The following is a 25,796-nucleotide window of genomic DNA, read 5'->3' as shown; positions in this document are numbered from 1 at the left end:
GTGCTATAAATCTCATATACTATTTGCTAATAAATAAATAAAATATTAACCATGATTAGTCGCTGATTATATTACTAAGGTATTCACTAGATCTGGACTTATCATTACAGAAATATTAAATTATTCATGTTAGAATATCATAGTTTATAATAATATAATTGTGTTGTTATAATATTAAAATTTTAATATCATAGGATATCATCTATTATCACCTAAATATCATTTGGGTTATCATAATATAGCATTATTTTACATTATAAATATCAATAATAATACCATTACAATGTAATGTTATAGTTTACAATGTTACAATATTTATCATATTGTAAGATAATATTGTTTAATAAATTTATTATTACATTACTGTATATTACTATAGTACTATTTATAATGTTGTAATATAATAATTTAATATGAAGGAATTAATAATATCTCAACCAAATTATAATATTTGATTTATAAATAGTATTAAACCGTTAATGCTACTACGGAGCGTTTCTAAAGGGATACTCAAAACCTCGGATTGCGTTTTTGTCCGAACTCAGTTTTCGAATCGTCAAACAATTTCGTTCTCAGGCCGCAAAAACCTGTATAAATAGCTAAAACTCTTCGTGCTATATCTAACGCATTCGCAGAGACGAACATTATATCAATTTGTCATACAATTCTATTATAAAAACAAAATTACAATAGCATATAGAAGAAAAAACAAATGAACAGAAGGGCCATTTATAAAACTTAAATCTGCCAATATCACGAAGTTTCGCTAATTTTTGAATTTATTTGATCACGGAAAAAACCTAGAGACATCATAGAGAAATATTTCTTTGATTTCTAAATAAACAGGTGTTACAAAACAAATTAATGTTTCTTCAAATATAAATTTTCTAATAAAGAAATAAATAAAGAGTAAGACATGATTCAGTTTTTGGTCTTTACCTTGCCTACAAACAGACACCAATCAGAAACTTGGGTCAATTTGTATTTGGACACTGAACCAAACTTCCTCCTTCTGCAGACGGTTTTCAGCGATTGTTTGAATTATATACCCATTATGCCACTATTCCTAATATCCGTGATTGAAGATGTCAAAATACAATTTTTTTTATTTAATATTTTTGGAATATATTCATAGTGAGATATTAAAAAAACAAAACGTGGAAAAAAAGACTACAGAAAAATGATAAATTTCCCAATTAACTGCATTGCGAATTCTGATTCTATTATTATTTTTCATATTTTATTATATTTTATTTATATTTTATTATATCATTTTTTCTTTTTTTTAGTATATCTATTATTTTTAGCTATCTCATTAAGCAATTAATCAAGAAATTTGCTAAACAAATCCATTCAAAAAAAAAATATTCCAAAAAGTGGGATGTTTTAGAATACTCTATTCTTCTTATCAAGGTAGAGTAGGCTTTTAATTAACAATTTCTATTTTCATTCACATTTTTATCTGCATTATATATTAGAAAACACTACAAGAATATACTAAAGATGTATGCTTACTTATTACATATTTATAACCTATTTATAAGGACGTGTATGAAAAGAGGATGAGAACAAAATATCTGTATAGGCTATAAAGACACAAATATAAATCAAATTTAAATTCCTAGACTAACATAACTGTTTTTTTTTTTTGCTCAAAATTAAACTGAAAACAGCTAAAAAACGACCAATCTATATACGAACAATAGAACCATATATGAAATATTAAGAATAAGTCCATCAAATTCAGCTTGTTTCTGAAAGGGGCAACTGTCTGAATACTAAACACGCTAATTAAATATGATACTCATTTAATCCAAAGTATATGGGTTTAAATAATAATAAAAATTTAGGAGTGCCACAATAATAATAAATGAGTCCAATTTAAAAAAAACTCCCGCCGTCCCAAGATTTAGAAAACACATTTCTTTAGTAGTTTTTATTGGAAAACCACCTTTTTTCTGGTCCATTAACAAAACAGAAGTTGTATTCCATTGAGTAAATAAATACATTTATTCGTTCAAAACTATTTTGAAATTCATTACAAATTATATCCCTTTTTAAGATGATTGTGACCAGAATTATCATTAATCCGGACATTATAATTATGGTAAATATCAGATTTTAATGAATATGGAGCCGGCATAAATCCAATATTTCCAGTGAGGAAAAAGCATTAAAAGACTATCCAAAAATGTTTGTGTTTTGTTCAACTATTAAAATTTTCAACTTGTGATATTTGGTTTTCAAGGATAAAGAGGTTTTCTAAAGTGATGACAATTATATAGTCATCATCCTTTAGAGCCCAAGAACAACTTTTATGTGCCGGATAGACGCAACGTATGTCAAGCTAAAACGATAAACGTCTAAAACGCGTTTCAGCTCATTGAACTGATAATAATCATATTGTCATCTCCGTTATTTTATATTGGCCTCACTCCACTTACTCCACCTGAAACACTCTCATTAAAGATGCTGGTTTTTTTTTTTTTTTTTTTTTTTTTTTTTTTTTTTTTTTTTTTTTTTTTTTTTTTTTTTTTTTTGATGAAATAGCGGTTCTTTTTTTGTTTGTTCTGTATCAATGAGGATTGTTAAATTTTGTTTATATGTCTTGCCCAGTAGTCGAGCTTGTCTCTCCGTTCGGGCAAGTTGAAGATTTTGATGAATGTGAATTTTTGAATAAATGAATCTGAATCCGTTTAGAACCAAAAATTGGGGAACACTCAGACGACTTTCGGACACCAGGAAAACTTAGCCTTTGTCAAGCTAGAAAGCTCAACGTTTTAAACGTTGAAGTTTTTCAAACTAAAAGCGGTTGTTTTCATTCAATTCAGATTTCATTCATTTCATTTCATTCATTCAATTCATCTTTTGTCATGTTTCAAACTAACAAATCTTTCTAGATCCACGCTCATTTTGAGTTTATTTACATGACTTATTAAATTTTGAAAGTTTTAAATTAAAAACAAAAAAAATATACAGCATAACAATGTTTAAAATTCAGCCGTTTTATTCAACACAGTTATGCTTAGAAAAAATGACTTTTTTCGCATTGCCTTTGTGTGTTTTTCTCATCTTTTTATATTATTTTCTAGTATATGACAATTGTTTAATCTAGTTTTCTTCACATCCTCTTTTTTTTCTGTTGATATGTTGGCTTCCTACTGTAAAACGAAAAGTTTCAGAATTTTAACAATAGATATATACGAAAAGAAATTATCAACGTTCTCTATCTTAATTTAGGTTTTACCGCATATTTTACTTTCATTGTATTTTTATTATAAATGAAAATTCAGAGTGCTGTAGTAAATAACGTATCCAAAATACCCATGTTTGACAAATTTAAATATTGACCAAAAAAAAAAAAACTTTTTTCTTTGAAAAAAAACAACTTATCATTCACACGGGTATGATCTTAACACAATAGATGAAGACGCTATATTTGTTTATCCAAAACCACAAGAATGCCATAAAAGAATCCAAAAATTGCTCCGTACAAACACTGATCCCCTCCCTACACTACAGATGAATTATTCATATGTCATTTACATATGCTATTTGCATTTCAGCCACAATTAACTGAAGCCAGATATATGGTATATCGAACGAAGGAAGGGGCAAAAAAATTGAAAACAAAAATCTTTCAACAGTTGGGTGAAAACTGAGTATTGAAAATTAGGCAGAAAAAGTTTTTTTATTAGCATACCCACACTCACTTAGAACTATACTTCTTCATAGCACTCCCTCAGTAAATTTTAGGCTAAAATTGAGATTCACTACTAAAAGAGTGTAAAGCAATTTGAAAAATCTTGGAAAACCAGAAATCGAAGTCCGAAATTTTAAAAAGTGTGTCAAAACGAGAATTATCCAGATGGAGTCAGTTCCACGTTTTTTAAAATTAGTTTTACCCTCCTTTTAGAACTATTCTGACACTGATAGGCTTCTTAATACTGGAAGTACACTAAGCAATTTGGAAAAACAGGGAGGTAGAAATTCGAAGTACAAAATTCTTCAAAAGTGATTCGAGAATGAGGTCTTCCTAATAAAATAGAAAAAAATTCAACTAGTTTTGTAGAAGGGGGGCAGGGGTATGTCCCCTTTTACCAGTTAGAAACATTACGGTTCTTGTCATCTTCTATGGAAATTTCAGGCTACCACTAAGATAGGCTATTTAGTACTGGAAGTGTATAAAGTAGTTTTATAAAAACAACTTCAGTGGGTACACAAATCTAACTTTTGCTCACAAGATACGTTTCAAAAGTAAAAAAAAAGACAACAAATGAATCGTCTATTATTCTGCAACTAGGTCACTTCCAGAAGAATGTACTTCCCTAGATTTGGAAGAATAATATTTCAGCCAAGAGCATAATTTTTATTAAAGTTGAGTTTGAATAACCAGTAAATCTTACAATAATTCTATCAAAAGAACAGTTCTTACTCCACTTTTGAGTCAGAATCACCAGCAATTCATTTTGAATCACCAGAGTCACCAGAGTCACCGTACTCCACTAATTTCCGTCTTTTAGAGCCATTAACACTGCAATTTTCATTCGTTTTTCTTTTTTCAATTTCCACAGGATTTTCTAAATTCCGAAAACCACCAGAAACCATTTTAGGTTCAGTGTCAATTGAATTCATAGGACTTAGGGTTGGCATACTACCCTCTTCCTCAGATACGTCACTACTAGGTTCAACGCGGGTTATTTTAAAATTTGGATCAGTGGCGACCAGTTTGTCTAATTGTTCATCCTTTACCGTACCCTCTTCACTATTATGCTCATGATTCTCTTTAAAATCTTCTTCAGAGTCAACCTCAACCTCACCACCAATTTCTGCCACTTCAACCTTATGAGGATCGTCCTCTTCTGGCTCCCAAATTTCCTGACCAGCAGCATCCCCTGAGGGGTTAAACCCTTCTTCTGTAGATTCATTTCTCCAAGCTGGTGTAATTACATCAAATGGCTGTGTCTGGGCGCTATCGTCACTATAATATTCCTCCTCGTGGTCATATTCATCACTCATTTCTTCTTCCTCCTCTTCTTCGTAGTATTCTTCATCTAAATGGACAAGCTCTCCATCGATTGTAGGAAACCTAAAATTATCAATTATGAATTATAAAGTACTATACGCCTGTTCAGCATTATCATACGCCTTAATTCCTATTTGTCCGGGTTTCCCACGCCCTTATCATCAGGAAGCAATTTGCAATGGGACAGGGTGAGGGGCAACTGCTCTCCAGACCCCAGTCTACCCCCTCAGCTGAAATTTAATTTCCTCAAATCTTTTGTCAAAAGTTTAGATAAGTCTGCATAATTCAAGAATCCCTAAAACAAGTCAGTTTTCTTTTGTATATCTTTGCCTTTTGTGGTACTATATGGCGCATTTTTCAATTTTCACTCTCATTTCCCCTTGATTTGGGAAATTGGCTCCTAATCTGCTCTTCCCTCCCCCCAGCATTTTGGCAAAATTACGCCACTGGTTATGATTAGTTGCAGGACTTCTTTTTTTTATATAACTCGATTTTGAGCTTGCATATACTTCATAAGCTTGAAATAGTCCGGCTATTGTGTTAAAACTTAATAAGCAAAAAATAAAAGATAATTTTAAACCAAGTGAAACATAACTTACGTTGCCTATGTTTAAAAATAACATAACCATAAACCATATAGTTTACACCCTTAAGCATAAAGTACCAAGGACAGTGAAAATAAAATATAACTGAATTGGCAAAGAGGAAACTTACGTTGCCTATGTTTAAAAATCAGGAAAAAAAAAATCTCAGATGAAATTTGTAATAGAAAAAACTCCATATGCAGTTATACAATTTTTGGTACTAGCCGGAGCAAGATTTATCAAAAAAAAGAACACGAGTGAAAAACCATTAACAAATAAGTGAAAAACATATAATATTAAATACCTTAAAGAAGGAGTGAGTTACAGGAAATTATATAAAAAAGAATAAATAAGTTTATGACAATTTAAAAGTGAAGGCAGATTTATTTTGCAAGGAAGAGTTGGAGAATGTATAAAAAGGACTAAAAAAAAATATCAAGGTCTCAGGTGCTGATAATGTGGTAAAGAAGTTTTTTGAAATGTGGTGGTTGTGAGATTAGAGATAAAATATTGAAGATTATGAATATGGTTTCTGAAAAAAAGGGAGGCAACGGGTGATTTTAGGAAAACTTTAACACAATCCCTTTATAAGAAATGTGATAGGAGTAAGTTTGGTAGTTAAGGATGCATTAGCTTGGATTTTGTAGGTAGCGAACAACTTAGTACGATGATAGTTTTCAGACATAGAGATGCTGTACATAAAGTGTTAAGAAAAGAAGATGTGGCTTTACAAAGGGTAGAGATAAGATAAGATTTATTCATCACGAAACACACATACAATATTACATTTTACTATTTCCCCAAAGGCTCTTTGGCCTGTAAAAAAGGGGAAAATGAACGAGCCACTTACTCAGAGAAGAAAAAAAGATAATCACTTACTCACAGAGAGAAGAGCAAAAAGGAGAAGAGAGGAAAGTATAAATAAAATGAAAAACTATAGAAAACAAAACTAAATAGACTAATAGATTGAACAGACTAAATTAATTAAGTAGATCTGTAGATAAAATAGACTCCAATGAAATAATCAGGAAATATATATGCATACATACACGGATATACACATATAAAAAGAGATAAAATAATTTCTAAGAAGCCAATGAATTTTTAATAATTTTTTTGAACAAACCGAATGAGTGGCACCTTCGAGCTGATTCGGGCAACTTATTCCATACAATATAACTCGCAATTAAAGGATTAAAGTCTGACCTTACACAAGGAGTAAAAGGAACTTGAATATGATTTTCGGTATTGCGAAGATTATAATTATTCTGATCAGAGGTGAAAGATGGCTGAACACTTAGGGGACGGGGGAGGTCACCATGAAGCTGAGAAAAAGTAAAACATGTACACGAAAGAATATACAGTGACTCGAGATCAAGTAATGGGATAACTCTTGAACGGTTAGTTTCCTTAATGAGGTTTCTAGCTTTATTATAAACCTTAGAAAGTGGTTTTAACAGTGAAGGAAAGGTTGACATCCATACTATTGGACAGTAGGAAACGTAAGATCGGATCAAGGAGTGAAAAAGGATTTCCAAAATTGATCCAGACTCCTGCATATCTTCATTTTAATCAAATCAATGTGACGCTTGAAAGACAAGTTTTCATCAACAAGAATGCCCAAAAAACGAACATATCGATCTTTAGATCTGTGAATTATCCCATTTGGCTGATGAATTTCTGATAACTTGGGATAAATCTGAGAAACATGTGAAAATATCAAAAAATTGGATTTTGAATAATTTAGGGTAAGAAAATTAGCATCAAGCCATGAAATTACTCTCTCAAACAAGTATTCCAAGTTTAATCGAAGCTCGGATTCACAGTTCCCCGAAGTGCCGAGTGTGCTATCATCAGCAAAACAAACAAGGACATCAGAAGATGGTGAACTATAGCTGGCACTATGGGCAAGGGAAGGTTTAGGATGACAGAGTCTACAGCAATGAATAGGTTTCTGCTTTTTTACTGCGTAAAAAAGATCATTTATATAAATCAAAAATAGCACTGGCCCTAAAACTGATCCCTGAGGGACGCCAAAATTCACTTGTGATTGACAGAAATTAAATTGTGGATTGACAGAAATTAACCTATCATTCAAATAAGATTGAAACCAAGAAAATACATTACCCCTAATGCCAAAATGAGACATCTTCGATAGAAGAATTTCATGGGTTAAGGAATCGAATGCCTTGCGAATATCCAGGAATATAGCAGCCGGAATTAATCCCGAATCCAATTCAGAATGTATAAAATTCAAAAGGGTCATACAGGCATGCTCAGTGGAGTGCTTCATTCGGAAACCAAATTGAAAATCATGAAGAAACTCTTTAGATTTTAGAAATTTAAGCAGACGAGAAAGCATAGCCTTTTCGAAGATTTTACTAAATACTGATAAAATTGAAATTGGTCGATAATTTGCCGGATCATTTCTTGGTCCACCTTTATACAGAACAATAATCCGAGCACGCTTGAGAGGATCTGGAAAAACCCCATATTTAAATGAAAGATTAACAAGTTTTGTAAGAGGCACAACTATTGAAGGAAGAATAGATTTAACTACCTTAGTAGGAATAGAATCTGGCCCAGATGAAGATGAGTCTTTCAAGCCATTAACAATTTTAGTAATTTCAATTTCTGTCACTGGCTCTAGAAACATAGACTTAACACAAGACGGCCCGAGGTAAGATCTAAAGTCCGACTTAGACCGAGAAAAATTAGCTGTGGAAGCGATATTATTATCAATACTAGCGAAAAATGAAGTAAATGCTTCTTGGACATTAAGCTCACCCTCTACAGTCTCATCACCAATGACCAGACTCATAGGTAAAGAGGTATATTGAGAACCAGGTTTAAGCACAGAATTTATTACCTTCCAAGTTTTACGAATATCCTTATTACACGCAGCAAAATTATTTAGATAATAGAGAGATTTGGCTTTCCTACACAAGGAATTATATATATTCCGGTAAATCTTGAATTGACAAAGACGAATAGCACTCGTTGAAAGTGTAGCGCATTTATAATACCTCCAGAGATTATTTTTCCTTCTCCAGCTTTTGAGAAGTCCGGATGTCATCCATGGGTTTAGAGGAATAATCCTTTTAGACCTGCGATTAGAAGGTGGTACTTTACAAATGTTAAGAATAGCCTCTTTTATGGTTCCATAAAACGACTCAAATAAACAAGAAAAATCCTTGTTATTATCAAATAAGCTCCACGAATTTTTCGCTAATTTAGAACCAAGAAGAGATAACTCATTTTCACCAAACCTAATAGAATAGGAATCAAACACTTGAGCCCGGTTATTCCTTCCCCGATTAAAACTGAACCGAGAATATATGGGAAAATGATCGGAGATATCAGTAACTAAAATTGAGTTTTTCTTCAAGCAAAGCGTAGAGAAGATATTGTCAATCAAAGAAGCTGTAACATTAGTTACTCGTGTGGGGATGGATGTAGTTGGTAGAGTTCCTGCGGCAAGCATGGTTGAAAGAAAATCAACTGAAGCCGAAGAATTTGAATCCATCAAATTTATATTAAAGTCACCCATTATGATTAACTGACACGGACGTTTCAATATTAAGTCAAGTATTTCCTCAAGATTCCGAAGAAACAACGAAACCGCGCCACTAGGAGAACGATAAATATTGCCTATGATTAGATCAATACCATTAACTCTAATTTCTATAAATTGTGACTCAAAGATACCTTCAAAATTCCTTGATAAGTCATCCCGTAAGCAATAATGCAAATTACTAGATATATACATGGCAAGACCTCCTTTAGCCATCTTGCAGCGGTTTATATGTTCCATTTTGTAGCCATGGATATCCAATAGCATTTCATTGCCAGAATCCAAAAATGTCTCGCACAAACCAACAACATCAGGCTGTCCATCCGAAACTATTTGTCTTAAATTATCTATTGACGAGGAAAGACCCTGAATGTTAAGCTGAAGTGCAGTCAGAGAATAATTTCCTTTGGTAACCTCCTCTTCCCCCAATTCCGAAACATATTTACTATTACAAACAGGGTTTATATTAGTCAGGTTTTGATTAACCTGACCTACAGAATTATTCACAATACTAATTAGACTAAAAGGATTATTTTCAAGCTCGCAAAGGCGTCTTTCACGACTTAAAATATTGACAAAAGCAGGTTTTACTTGGAGACCATTTAAATCACCAGATGAACAAAAAAGAAATCTTTACCTATATCTATTACGAAAAAAAAAACCTGTCAAAGGATTATAAACACATAAATAATTAATAGCACAGAAGGTACTATCGGGATGAACCATGAGCATGAAAAAAAAATGAAACGAAATAAAAAGAAACTGTAAAAAAGAATGAATTAGGAAAGGATACGCATCAAGAAAATATTAACCAGTCATATACTAATACATTCATGCAAATAATTTATTTTGCGTATACGAGTTTCACCAGGAACTTTGGCTAGAATTTGACCGTGATCAGACCAAACACTTCTTGGGCCAAAGGTGCTACGAGCCGCGTTTAATAGATCCCGACGCTTTTTAGTTAGGTTTTCTAAAACAAATACACCTGACTTTGCCAACTTACGTTTTGCTGCAAACACTTTACGAGCAGTATCTAAGCTTGAAAATTTTACTAGAACTGGGGCGATTTTCACATTCTCAGTTTGATTAGCAGGCATGCAGAATCGATTAACCTTTAAGAGGTCCATTTCTTTAAAATCTTGCAAGCCCATTATTTGTGTTATCACTCCATTAAGATTTTCTCTCAGTTCCACATTGGGGTTTGGTTTCACACCGTAGAAAATTAGGCTACCAAGTAAGGCATCCTGCTCTAGTTGGTCAAACTTGTCTTCTAAGTTAGAGATTTTATTTTCAAGCAAGTTCACGGCATTATAAAGTTTTCGAAGGGTTGTTTCAATTTTTTCAAATTTGGCATTATATTCAAGGGAAATCGAATTATAAACTTCGTTCACAATATCTTCACTTATAATTTCCGAAGCTCGGCGATCTTTCATTGTATTTGATACGACACGAGAAATATCATTCATTAGGTTAGACTTAGTGCTCATTAGTTCCTCTCGAGTTTCGTTTATTATTTCTTTTAAAGTTGATGCTGCTGCAGAAGTTGGAGTTAATGGTGCTAGACTGGATTTTCCTTTAGTTTTAGCGGGTAGTGATAAGTAGGACTTACTTAGAGTCTTGAAAATATCAGGGGATAAGCGCTGCTCTTCAAAAGCCTTATTTACATCTTTATCTGTCCTCGCACAAGCTTCTTTAAAATGGTCATTCCAGTTGCGGATATGTGCTACAGCTATATTATGCTCCGAGTGGGTGCCATAGCAAAAGACTAGATATCTAGCTTGATTTTTCTGGTCTTTGGTGGTTTTAATAACTACTGATGGCCATAAGGGATATCCTTGAAATGAAGCTAGGGCAAGATCAAACGGTTTATATTTTGCCATTTTACAATCTTCAGTCACAATGGGGGGGGGGGGGGGTGAACACTACAGGTAACAAATTTCAAGAACAGAATGTTCCAATTGGCCGCCCCAAAAGTACTCACGTTTGTAATATGTGCTTGGTTATTCATGCAAGTTCATCAAATTCTTAGCAAGGACTATATCCAATTCAATTGAAAACTGGTTTAGCTCTTCACTCTTTGAACTCTCATAGTCGACTGGATGAGAGTTTTGACCAAATTCCAGCTTTTAAATTAATAACTGAGAAGTACTTAAGCTTTCAAACGCCTTTAGTCCTCAATTTTATAGATTGTGAGCCACTTTTGTCTCAGCTGAGAAGAAAAAGAAAGAAAGAATGAAAGAAAGAAAGAAAGAATGAATGAAAGAATGAATGAAAGAAAGAATGAAAGAAAGAATGAATGAACGAAAGAAAGAATGAAAGAATGAAAGAGCTTTAGTAAAGGTTCTATAGAACGTTGGAAACGAGGTTGAAAGCTGGTTTAGTATTGAATTAGAAGCTAAGCAGAGTTGCTTTCTATTCCCATTTATATCAAACATTTTGATAGACTTTGCCCTAAGGAGCAGGGCAAAATCAATGGGAGAACATGGCACCAAACGGAAAAGTAATATTCTCCTAGACTTATATTATGCTAATGATTTTTTGGAGGTTTTAAGAGAATCCAGAATGCAAGAACAGGTTTGAAAATCAATCTTAAGAAGACCAAGTCACATAGACTACGAATAAATGAAGATGAAGAGATGATGTTGGGCAATGAGAAGATCGATCAAGAGGACGGCTTCACTTACCTAGGTTCACCTAGGTTACATAGCTCCACTTATTAGTAAAGACAGTTAGTGCAATGAAGGTGTTAAAAATAGAACAGTGAATGCGTATTGTGTTTCTTCATAGTTGAAAAAGGTTTGGAAGAATAGGAAGATAAGTCTGCAAACCAAGATTATAATATTGTAAGCTTAAAAGTGGCCAAGTATGGCCAGATGACAGTGGCCATGTATGGTTCTGAAACGTAGGAGCATTGGTAGATGAATGAGGACTTATTGGATGTTTACGAAAGGAATTGTGTACAGCTAGTATTAACTATCCATTTAACTAACCGTAATTCAAACATTAAGCTGTACAAAAATACGGCTCTATGAAGGCTGAGATAGCCAAGGCACGTTTAGTGGATGAAGGATGACAGAATGCCAAAGATCGTTCCTTTCAGCCATCCATCTAGGGTCAAACAAAAAGCAGAGGTGGTAAAAAAAAAGATTCGAAGGAAATTGGAGCTTCCTGGGAGGGTGTAAACAGGCAAGCTTCGATTAGATTGGGATGGAGTCCAATCTATTGTGTTGTAATTGGGAGCCCACCAGCTGTATTGGTAGTAGCCATGACCAAGAAACGACTTTACAGCCTGACTCGAGTCATTTTGGATCTTCAGAATATTTTTGGCGGGGTTACTAGCGGCCAATTTGCAGGTAACATAATACAATGAACTATGACCCTGTGTATTTCAATGAATTATTGGGATGTGAAATCAAATTAAGATCTTAAAATAAACAATTATGTTTGACTATTAAGATTTGTATCTTATCTATTAAAACTGCTTACATTCAGAAAACATAATTATCTTTGCTAATTTAACATCATCCTTATACACTTGTCAACCTGCCAACTGCTAAAATAACACTGTCAACGGAGAAAATATAAATTTGCTGAAAAGCTTAATAACCTCATTAATTTTTTTACTTTCCAAAATTTTACAGGATATCTACATGAGTGCAGCATCAGATAGAATCTTACTCTGATAAGCTCAAAATACATTGAGTTAACTTTTCAGCTCATTTCAGCTCTGATCATAGAGTGATCCAAGGAGATTGATCTGAAAGGAACCAAATTTTATTGAAGACATTCTGTCACTCTGACAGAATAACTAAAATGACTTCCGCCACTAATTTGCGAAGGAGTTGCGGCACTATATCTTATTCAATATCCTTCATTTTTGAACAAGCAGCTCTGGACTAATTCTAACACAAAACTATGGACTGATTCTGCCAAAACAAACAGTTATGGACTAATTCAGCAGAAATAAACAGCTATGGACTAGTTCTAAGGCTATGTACTAATTCTAACACACAGCTATGGACTAATTCAGCTTAAACAAAGGGCTATAGACAAATTCTAGCAGCTATGGACTAATCCTAACACATAGCTATGGACTAATTCAGCTAAAACAAAGAGCTTTGGATTAATTCTAATAGCTATGGACTAATTCAAGATTTCATCCTGCCATCTTTAAACGAATTTCGTTTTCGCCAGTGGTGAAACTAAAATGGCATAAAGTGCTGATATATTTTTTGAGAGACAGAGAAAAAAAAAAAAAACTTTTCGCATGCTGACCAACGGTCTGCATTGCACACGTTCTGATCTCCTGCTTCACTGTCTTCACCCGAGAGTACAATGCGTGATTGGGGGTAAATCATCCGACGCTTCCCATCTTTTCCCCCCGGATTTCTTCGGGTACCCATTCAGAACTGTGTCGATCTGGCTGAGCTTACTGAGTCACACCATTGGCCCCCGTTCTAAACCAAATAACCAGCGACACCAGGACTCTAACCCCTGACCTTAGGATTTTAAATCTAGTGCGCTAACCACTTGGCTAGGACGAATAGATGAAAGGCGAATGAAAAAATAATAAAATGGACTTTGTTAGTCGAATGGCAAAATAAATTAGTCGAAATAAGACTATTTTTAAAATAAGAAATTCACGGTCCAGGCAGCTATGGTGGTCTTGCTAGATATATTTTATAGATATATGCCTTTTTTAAAATAAAGCGTGAGCTTGAAGATTCTGCGGCATATTGTATGTGTGGCATATGATCTGCCATAAGAGTTTATGATATGTTGTATGAGTGGCATTTGGTCTAACATAGAGTCTATGGCATATTGTATTTTCATCTTAGGTCCTTATCACTGACAAGCTAGATTGCAAATTCATCAAATATAGTTCGTTTGATAACCTAGATTTTTAAAATACTGCCTAACTGACAATTCGGATTATGAAAACTACCAATTTTGGTGCAGCCTCCTTGTTTCAGAGGTATTTCTGAATCTTGATTCAAGAATCTAGTCTTTCTGTAGAAGTACCACCTATCTCGGTTCAAGAAAAAAAAAAATTCATATTCAACACAACAGATGAGATCATTGGTGGGGAAAATACAATTTCAACAGATCAAGCCCCCAAAAATATATCGAATAAAAAGAAAAGTTGTCTCCTTACAGGAGTACATTTTCAACGCTTTAAAGAAATATGAAGCTGATGTGGGCCAGGCTCCATCATATATCCTGCAACTAAACGATCTAAAAGCAAGAATTTCTTTATCTACGTTGACAACAAACTTTTATTTTCACTTTGCTACTGAAGTCAAGCCCAATTATTCAGCCATAAATGATATTCTTTTATAAATTAATATACATTAATTCCCTTAGTAAAAACTGGAGATTGAGAACCTTCAAATTAATGCATTTCCAATATGACCTCATTTTGGTTGCGATCAAAGAGCATGGGACACTATAAGAGTGGAAACTTCGGCGATTTAACATGGAAAGATAGGAGTTGAAAACTACTAGCGCCAGACGCAGCGTAGTGGCTGGCGAAATCATTAAAATGTCTTTAAATTAATAGAAAAATTCAAGTCGAACTGGATAATTGGTGAAGGCCTAACCAAATAGTATTGAAAACTCATAGTTTCCCATGCTCTTTGGGCCTGATCTGTATATTTACATCATTTAAAGGTTAAGTCTCTGTGTAAATCTTAAAAATCGAGCATTTGGCTGTTTAGGGTAGGCTAACCTACTGTTTAAAAGACAAATCTAAGGCCTGGCCTATTTGTCTATGATGGCAAAGGGTTATGCCTAATTATTAGTAGGCCTAGGTACGATGAGGGTAAATCATGGGTTATTAATTTGGCTTAAAAAATGCCAAATTACTTTTTTTTTACTTTTTTACAATAATGCCAGTTTCCACTATTATGAGTTACCAGTACTCTTTGGTTGCGATGTTAAACCCTTTAGACCTATAACATAATAATAAATAATATCGTTGCATTGTAAGAATATAATGCAATAATAACTAATAGTATAATATAAAATAATATAAAAGAGACATACTTGATATCGGGCAGTGAATCGGAAAGTCCTGGGTTTTGTTCTTCCGTTAAATCATGGATGAGATTCCCTAAGTCTTCTCGCTTGCGAATAACCACCATGGGATCAAACCAGTTTCTCATACTGGGCATTGGCGTTCTGAAGTCTTTGAGAGGATTACTCTGAAAATTGAACATTATTAGAAAAAAGAAATGTTATTAGAATTTTTGTATATTAGGGAATTTAATATTGGGATATCTAAGAAATTGAGATGATCTAATAATAACGACTTTTGGTTATTTTTGTTTTGTTTATAACTTTATTTATTTTCATAGTACTTTTTTATTATTTAGAATTATGTTATTATCTTATTCATTATTCTTTTCTTTTATCTAATGCTTTTAATTTTCTATTGCTAGAATTATTAGGATAAAACTATTAGCTACAGTAGTTTGTAATATCATACAACATCATTAGAGTAGAAATTATTACTAATATATTTTTATTATTAATAACAAATTTACCATGCGCCCAAAAATGACAAAGTAGTTTCTCATACTACCTTTCAAGATCATACCAGTTTCTCATACTGGGATCTGGAGTTCTGAAGTCTTTCAGTGGATTACTCTGAAACCTTAATATTATTAGAGATTTTCTAATATTAGGAAACTCAATATTAGAATATCTTAAAAATTAAGCTATTTCAATAATAACACTCTTTTATTTGTGAAGATAATATATTACAGGTAATTATTTGGTAAAAAATAAATAAAAATAATAATAATAAAACTATTTTCCTATTTTAGCAATTGAGATTAACGAGCACTTGAACAAGGTTTTGACCTTACTCTTCCATCAAATTACCTAGGACCAATCCATTAGCCGAGTAATCGAATCGAGCAAAGTTATCATTAATTCGTATTTTCCTATTCGTTTATTGAAATAGCTATCGTAGTACTCAAAAGTGAACGCTAAACTACGCTACTTTTACAATCACAAAACGGTCACTAATTAGATATACTTACGAAATATTGTACAACGGAGTTTGCGAATCTGTTCGTACGGCACTTGACTGGTTCCAGTTTGTTGTAATGCCTAGTATGTCTGCTGATTGATGCAGATGGTGGAAGTATGGATCGGTGCTTTTCGTTTGTTAATAGTGATTTCCCAAATTTCATTATTAGCTCATATCTTCAATCGAATAAGGTGGACACATTCAAGATCTCAAAGGCACTTTCGTAGTTGCTGAAACTGGGTCCAAGTATTATCCTAGTAGCGCGTTTTTGAACATGTTCGAGTTTATCTGCCATGTAAGCTGTGTTCTGAGTTTGGGAGCCCCAAACAGGACAGCAATACTCGAGAAAAGGCCTGATGTAGGTTGTATACGCCAACAGGAGTTGACGATCAGAAAAGCCTAGCCTGCGAATGCTTGTTAAACTCTGGATTGAGAAGTGACCTTTGTGCACAATATTGTCTACATGCAGCTTAAACGAGAAGCCACTTGTAAATGTTATGCCTAGGATTGTTGCAGAGGAAACAACTGGAAACAGAGCATCTGGGGTAGTGATATCTCGCTTGAGTGGATTAAATCGTAAAACTTTTGATTTCTGTTCATTCAATTGTAGACTATTCGACTTACACTGGTTGATGAAGTCTGTGTAGAAAGTCGGGTCAGACTGTTACTTTGCAACTGCATTTTCGACTATATATTTGACAAGTGCAGACAAGTCATCAACAAGCTTGAAATGCTCTTCAAATTCTGCAAGGATAGGGTTGATGATAGCAAGAAATAAAAGAGCAGCTAATTTCGCTCCTTGGGTGCATCCACAGGTTAGTTCTGACCACTCAGAGCAGGTATCTTCTGCAAACAAAGGGTAAACTGATTGCCGTCTCCCCTGTAAAAATTCTTACACTAATAGTGGTATTTGTTTTTTAAGCTCCAATTTCTTTCAGATTAGTTAATGCAGTCATGTGTTTGATAAGGTCGAATGATTTTCCGTAGTCCGCCAGAGATAAGTCGACAGTACTATTAGAAGTGTCCAACCACTGGACGATTAAGTGATACATTCGCACTAGATATATTGCCGTGCTACTGCCTCGTATGCAACCATATTAGTACAGATCGTTCGCAGGAGCAATTTCTTCTAATAAAGAACGGTAGATACAACCCTTAGCTCCTTTTTCTAAGTTAGTAGTTATCGATTTTTGTCTCAGTTGGTCACAGGACTGGGGTGTCTTAAACGTAAGTCATTGTAGAACTACAAGCAAAAGCACCTTAGATGGACGATTAAGGTTCAAGTGTTCGTTTATCTCAGTTTCTAAAATAAGAAAACAGTTTTTTTTTTTTTTTTTTTTTTTTTTTTTTTTTTTTTTTTTTTTAAGCCAAATAATTACCTGAAATATATTTTAACAAAATACTATTAAGAAAAAAAAAATAAAAAATCAGCGTTCCAAATGAAGTCAACAAATGAAGATATACAATACCTTTTTGTTCTCAAATTTTTAACTTTATTTTTCATTATTGTTTTTTGTTTTAATTCTTTCTTTATATTTGCTATTAGTTTGCTATATTTTTTATTATTCTATCCATTTATGTTATGTTTATAATTTATTATTATCAGAATTATTCGAATAATATTAATAGTTAAGTCAATTATATTAGTTAATATTAATGTTAATAAAAAAAATACTGTTAGAAATTTTCTAATATTAGAAAATTTAGTATTAGAACGCCTAAGCAATAATGATATTTCAATATTAATAAACGAACAAGGTTCACCATATACCTCAGAATCAATGTCGATGAAACCCTATCATTTAAAGATCATGTCAAGTCAGTTTCAAAAATATTGTCATCTAACTTAGGTATCATGCGCAAATTAAAACATATTTCCCCCCGAATGTTCTACGATTGTTATACTTTTTCCTGATTCACCCTTACATTTTGTATTGCTCGTCAATTTGGCTTGGTACTCTCCCTTCGATAGCTCGTCCAATCTGTATGATCCAGAATAATGGTACCCGAGTTTTTGTGGTGTTGGGAGCCAGGAGTCTATAAGGTCTGTGTATAGAGATTTAATTATAATGCCTGCAGCTGGATTACGTGATTTTTATACGTTGATTTTTATATGTAAGTATTACAGTGAGAGCCTTCCTGATTGTTTTAAAAGAATATTTTGTGAGAGGTCTGATGTTCAACACCACGTTACTCGGATACGAGGAAATACAGAGGTTCCTCGATTAGTTTCAAGTAGGTCTTCTTTTTCACTTATTTACAGAGCTTCAAAACTTTGGAATAAATTTTTTTATCTCTATTTTTTTTTATATCTATGAATATAGATATCAAGGAAATAGGTAGCTTTGGCCAATTTATTTACGTGTAGAGTTACTCGGTAGGTATACTTTTGACACAGATTAAATAAAATAAATTTTCCATAGGTTATTCGTTTGTAATCTTTACGTAATTTTTTGTCGTCTTGGGGTCACGCAAGGTAACGTATTGTTTATGTTTTTTATTTTATGGTTGTTGGCTTCGGTATATGGTATCATTCTCCACATTCTCCATTATCTTTTTTATTTTTTTCCTTGAATTTAGCACAACCTCGCAAGTTTCGCTTATGTTGTGCTAATGATTAAGAAATGTTTATTTCTCATAAAATTGTTCTACTACTACTACTATTACTCATAACAACGCCCTTTTGTTTGTGATATAATAAAACGCTAACAGGAGTAAATTTAACGTTCCAGATGAAGAGATTAAATTAAGGTATATAATACCTTTTTGCTCTCTGAATTTTTTTATTTATATTTCGCGTATAATTTTTTTTATTATTTTTTTATTTATGTTATTTTTGTAATTTATTACTACTAGAATTATTAGAATAATTTTATTAGTTATTTTCGTTATATTAGTCCGTTATATTACTAGAGTAGAAATAATAACTAATATATTTTTAGTGCTATTAAAAAATAAACAATCCACCCATAAATGACAAAGCCACTTGAGACAGTCATCCGTAAATGAAAAGGCCTTCAGACTACTAAATGTTCTTCATCATTGCATCTTCAAACGCTATTGCTATATTTAAAAAAAAGGTAAAGGATACGGCATTAGACTTTACAGTCCCTACCGGCGGCGCTGATCTCCGTTTCTTGGCCCTTCAGCCAGGAAGTACAATGCGGGGTTGGGGGCCAACCATCCTGTGCTTTCGCATACCCTTCCTGTTTACCTTCCCCAGATTTCTCCAGGTACCCATTTAGAGCTGGATCGACTCTGGCTAAGCTTACAGAGTCACGTCACTGACCACCGTCCCAAACTAAATATTGCTATATTAATGTATATTAATTATTATTATTACGTAATGGTGTAAGTTTTATCTATTTCATTACATTTAGTCTGTATTTATATATATAACACATATAAATTACCTTCTATCTTTAAATGATCAATAATTTCATATATATTTTTTTCTCGAAAAAGACTCGGTATTTTTTTCTGAAAATTATCAAACCAACATTTTTGGCATGAATAAAACGTAAATAACGAAAGTAAAACAGTTCAAAATAGGGATGAAACCTTTTTATTGACAGTGAATAGATATAAAATTATTCAACTGGACATTTCGAACACATATACAGTGTTCATCATCAGCAGTAAAAGTAAAAGACATGAATAAAAATAAACAAAATTTATACCTAATAAACTAATTACATATAGTTTATTGCTCTTATTTTTTCAATGCAACAGCGGAAGCCAATCTCTTTGACCTTTTCAGTTCCGGTTCATTAGATTTATCTGACATATTGCGTGGACAGAGGTCATAGCTCTTAGGTGAGGTGATATTTACTTTATTTGACCACAGTAAATTAACATAAATTGAGTTCAATCCAAATTCACCTGTATCTCTGTTTATGGAATTATTCTTGAATATTTTTTTTTTTAAATTTCGATTGTTTCCCTGAAAATTTGCTTTATACCTTGGTCCCCAGAAATCAAAGAAACATTTTCAAAAAAAAAAGATTTGGATAATTAAAGATATGTGCCGAGAGGGCCGACGTGAAATCTTCAGGTTTGGTATTTTGCTTTAAAGGCGATGAAATAGAATTATGATGTAGCAATCTCATTTTTAAATTTTGGTTAGTACGTCCCACATAAGAGCTTCCACAAGTACATGGGATTTTATAAACCCCACTTGTTGCTCTACGGTAGTCCGATCCTTTCTAGAATACCGCTACTAATCACATTTTCTAATCACACAAAACGCTACTAATCACATAAAGGCACTAATCACATTTTACACGCTATACGCTAGGCTTATTGTGCTCTCACACTACACTGTAGAACCTTACACGTTAGGCTTATGGTGCTTTGACACTCCACTGCAGAGCCTTTCACACTAGCTTAATTTAAAACTGAAAATTTGTATTTTCATAGTTTAAAATTCGTTTGAACATTTTGTCAGGGTCGACATAATAAAAAAAAATTATATCGTGATGTATCCATTAGAATAAAAAAAAAAAAAAAAAAAAAAAAAAAAAAAAAAAAAAAAAAAAAAAAAAAACAAAGCTTAACGACTCGAATACATGTTTTCAGCCTTTTTTACATTGAAAGACTTCGCAAATTTATAGAAAAAAGAAACACACCCCTGTTATCCCCCAAAGTAGTAAGTAAGAAACGATCTAAATCACTAATTTATGAGATCCAGAGGCGAAAGCTAACATTGGTGAACTAGTGGGGGGAGGGGGTGAAATCTAGTGCTTACAGACATAATGGAGAAAATTATTTAAAGAAACTGTCATAATATTAAGTGATAAAATAAAAAACTGAATGTAGCATGAACAACAAAGTCTTTGGTAATGGGCATCTTAATACTTTTAATTGCAAATGCAACAAATTTATATACATAAAAAAATAACAACAACAAAAACAAGAGTATGGGATTAAATATTAGATTGAAAGAACTTCTCTAAATTAGTTCTAAAACCAAATTGACGATGACTGGTGAACGACAAATGAAGAATTTTCCAATGACAATTTTTTCTTTTTGTATTCCTTGAGTATTTAAAAGAATTTTTTTTTAACTTTCTTTGAACAATAAAGACCACTTAGTAGAGGTCCTTGCCGGAATATCAGCTTTATTTTGTATTTCTCATTCTATGACTAAAAATGATCTTCGTTGTCATGTTGTTTTTTCTTCTTCTTTTTCCATTCTGCAGTCCTGAGCAATTCGAAAACAAATCTTACGAAAAAACAAAGTTGACCAGGGTTACACGAATATTCAATACAACTGAAACAAATCAAAATCGATATAAGATCATTTCATAACGTTTAATGTTTTGCAATGAATCATTTACTTACCTCAAAAAAGTTTTCAGCATACTGAAGGACGTAAAGTCCACAGTCTGAATAATTCGTCTGTTGAGGAACTTTTAGCATAACTCCTTTGACAAAATCCTTGAATGGCCGATCTTCTTTCTTCTTCACTTTAAATTCTACCTTCAAATATTCTCTTAAGGTTGCAACTATCTTTCCCCGACTCGGTCCTTCCAGTGAATCAAAAACCAGGATGCACGGCCTTGAAAAAGAAACAATGGCTCATTAATCCTTTTATTAACAAAGGCCGTATTCAGTCGAATCGAAAACAACGTTATAAGACCTTGAAAAAGAAACAAGGGCTTATGAATCCTTCGATTGACAAAGTTCGTATCCAGAAAATTTGAAAACAACGTGGTAAGTCCTTGGTAAGTCCAACGTGGTAAAGGCCGTATTCAGTCGAATCGAAAACAACGTTCTTAGGCTTTAAAAAGAAACAAGTACTTATTAATTCTTCGATTGACAAAGGCCACAACAATCAAGAAACAAATATTAATCCTTTGATTGACAAAGGCCGTATTCGGTCAAATCGAAAACATACTTTGAAAGAGAAACAAGGACTTATTGATCGTTTGATTGACAAAGTCCGTATTCAACAAATTCGAACAGAACGTGGTAAGTCCTTGAAAAACAAATAAGGGTTTGTTGATTTTATTATTAAAAAGGCCGTATTCAGTCGAATCGAAAACAACGTTCTAAGGCTTTAAAAAAGAAACAGTTACTTATTAATCCTTTGATTAACAAAGGCAACACAATCAAGAAACAAATATTAATCCTTTGATTGACAAAGGCCGTATTCGGTCAAATCGAAAACAACGTTAAAAGACCTTGAAAAAGAAGTAAGGGCTTATTAATCCTTTGATTGACGAAGTCCGTATTCAGAAAATTCGAAAAAAAAACAATGCCTTATTGATCATATTATTAAAAAGGCCGCATTCAGTTGAATCGAAAACAACGTTCTAAGGCTTTGAAAAAGAAACGATGCTTACTAATCTTTGATCGACAAAGACAGTATTTTAGGAAAATCTAAAACTACAATGAAAAACAGTTGCAATTTTTAAAATAAACCTGATACTTTTGGATCCCAGACCACGTCCTTCCACACTGAGTCAAAATCTTCCTAATATTAAAATTCCCCACCCTGAATTTCTTTGAACAATTCTTGTCAATACTGTCTCTGGAAAATTTTGCTCGATCGAGTTTAGGGTGGGAAAACAATTTACAGTGTGGTCCAATCATAGATGGATAGAAATAATAATTAATATTAAATAAAGTCAAAATAATCAATTAATTACCAAAGTTAACAATCAAACATTTAATTAATTATTAATATTATTAAGCAATTAAATAATATTAATTGACAATTAATTAAGTAATTAAATAATATTAATTAATATTTAATTAAATAATAAATTTAATTAAACAAACACATAATTCAAATGAATTTAACAAGAATCAAATTTAATTTTTAGTCTACTTGGTAATTTAAATAATAGGCAACTTATAGTAATTGATAACATTTAAGTAATATTAAAATTTAAGTTATTAAAAGTTTAAATTAAGGTAATAAAGGTCAGTAAATGATAAATGATAATATTAAGGATAATATAAACGCAACTTTTTCGGCACACACAATTTGAACGCTTACGCTCATTCTGACCATCTAATTGGAAAAATATTCTCTTTTTAGTCAGACATCCCAAATGGATTCTAAATGCAGAATTGAACCCTTAACCAAATACTCAAAACTGAATTTTCGATGAATTAAAATTTTTTTTTTTAATTTCATGTTCAATCTAAAATCTAATCGTCAATGAAACAGCTCTGCTTATGTATGAAAAAAAAGTCCTGATACCACTTTTGCCCTGAGAATCAATCGTTATTACGACATATAAAATTAAAAAAGATATCCAGTACCATTCAGACATTCTGACTCTTCGTTTTGGTGGGTATCAGCCTAGGTCCAGGACTACTAATATAGAAACTAGGTTAGGCGATGAAAATTCTCATCCCCAAGTTAAAAAGTCCGATTCAGTCTCATTTCTGTCCTTTTCGGAAATTATGGCTATGTGTACGAACCAAAGAATGGGAAGCCAGCATGAAAATTAGTTTAGGACACAAAAGTTCTCCTTGCAATGGCCAAAAGCCATATGCAATCTCTGTTCAGCCCCTTTCAGTCACCTGTTTGATTGTGTGTATGAGCCTAGGCCTAGGACCACTGATTCAGGAAATATCCTGAGTGTTCATACACACAGTCAGGATACTTTTTATATAGTACATATTGTACATATATAGTACATATTTATATATATATTTTATAAGTACATTATATAGCACATAATAGAACTTTGACCAATTATAAAAAATATTTTATTTGTAATATATTCTTATTTCTTTTATTTACATTTTTGTTATAGTGTGTACATGCTATTTTTCATGACTAAGACAATTTGTCAGGTATCAGCAACCAAAAACATGGTTATGACTTACAATAAAAATAGTTTGACTTACAAATTACTCAAATTCAAGAAAGATATATTCCTGTTAGTGCATTCAAAAGACCTGGAAATTCAGAAAATTTTATTTTAATATAAGAACAACATCGCCATACAGCTTTAATTGCCTCAAAGTAGATGTTTTCAGCAAGCTACTAACCCACAAATGAAAAAATCCAAAAAACTGGCGATAATTTATCAGTAGCTATGATAAAATGCCAATAAGACGGTCCCGGTGAAAATGTATACCGTCTGTAAAATGAACACTATCCTATTACAATATCAGGACTTACTGTTTGACGGGTTCACCGTCAACAGTGGTGGCATCTATAGTACTGGCGGTGACTTCAACAGTCTTAGGTTCCTCTGGTTCTTCCTTTTTTACTTCCTCTGTTGATGCCGTTGAACTTTGACTTGACTGAACATTAGGCTCAGTCTTAGTTTCAAGATCTCGCTTCTCTAACAGAGTCTGCAATAAAAAATTACAAATTTTAATTTTTATATAACTAAAATCAAAAGTAAATAGATCAATATGGCTGTGATAATTAAAAGGGCGGTCGATATAAGCTATGCACATGTCCTGGGTAAACTTACCACGAGGAATTGAATGGTGCAGTTAAATTGTCCTAGCTTGTTCCGTTACGAATACAAAAAGAGACATACCCCTTACTTTTAAATTACCTCATAGCCAACAGCTGTGATAACTAAAGGGGATATATACATTTTGGTTGAAAACGAGTTATATATGTGTCTTCGTTACGAAGATAAACAAGAGACATAGGCCACTTTTGGACTTGGACGAAAATTGAAGAAAAAAGAGACATACAACAGGGACTAACCTTTTCGTTTTTTGGCTCTACTGAAAGGTTAAAAAAATGACGTATGTCGCACTTTTAATTATCCCAGCCAGATAGACAAACAGTATAGGCACATACATCATCATGTACCCCTCGCCCTAAGACTCGATGATCCGATAGGCAAAAAATTCTACAATAAAGAACGGGCTACTTTTCAAACCAATCCTATTTTATCCGGATGTGAGCTGCCATGACCTTGTCATAGCACAATGGATTGATGCTCTGCTTGGCGTCCTTGGAGCCAAGGCGTCCTATGGAGTCCTTGGATCAATCCTGCTGCACCAAGGTTGAGAGATAAGATATTTGATTTAAAAAAAAAAACGCCTATCAAAAGCCCCGAAAGACCGAATTCGCATTTTAAAGTCATAAAAAAAAAATCATAAAAACAGCACAACAACTAAAAAACTGGCTAAACAATTTAAAAAAATAACAAAATCAGAAAGGCAAAGCCACTGATTAGTCAAAAAAAAAAGTTAAGCGGCAAAATGTCAAAAAATCAAAAAGGTAAAAACTGAAAAAAAAGTGATATAAAATTAGCGTTAAAAAGGTTTAAAAGAGAACATATAACCAAGGGAACAACAGAATCAAACGAACATAAAACTTGGGTATCACCAGTACCAAAGAAAAAAAACAGGAAAGCTAAAGGTTTATTTTATCAGTAATGAAGGGGACAAAGAGTTTTTCATGATGGAGGATAAACAATGGATGGGGGACAAGATAGGAACAGGTCCAGAAATAGTACGTGAAAGGAAGTGTCGGGATGGGGAGTATTATTTGGAGAAAATGTTTTCCGTGCGAAGGTTTATTATTGAATTTTTTTTGCAAAACGGAAGCACTTAGTTGTTCATTCTTAGCTGTTGTAG

The 25,796-nt window shown here is 32.9% G+C and overlaps 1 protein-coding gene across 1 annotated transcript in view; it reads right to left on the bottom strand.

Moving 5' to 3' along the window:
* Nucleotides 1-644: 644 nt before the first annotated feature.
* LOC136043935 (uncharacterized) overlaps nucleotides 645-25,796 on the bottom strand; it is a 71,678-nt gene continuing 46,526 nt past the window's right edge. The window contains exons 13-16 of the mRNA XM_065728997.1: nucleotides 24,370-24,545; nucleotides 21,567-21,783; nucleotides 15,233-15,390; nucleotides 645-5,089 (exon numbers count right to left, since the gene is read on the bottom strand). Coding sequence (XP_065585069.1) covers nucleotides 4,465-5,089; nucleotides 15,233-15,390; nucleotides 21,567-21,783; nucleotides 24,370-24,545 — 1,176 coding nt within the window. The 3' untranslated portion in view covers nucleotides 645-4,464. The remainder of the gene's footprint in view (nucleotides 5,090-15,232; nucleotides 15,391-21,566; nucleotides 21,784-24,369; nucleotides 24,546-25,796) is intronic.

Source organism: Artemia franciscana, chromosome 2 (assembly GCF_032884065.1).
Source record: "Artemia franciscana chromosome 2, ASM3288406v1, whole genome shotgun sequence".
NCBI classification, from domain to species: Eukaryota; Metazoa; Arthropoda; class Branchiopoda; order Anostraca; family Artemiidae; genus Artemia; species Artemia franciscana.
This window is presented reverse-complemented; position numbering and strand designations above follow the sequence as displayed.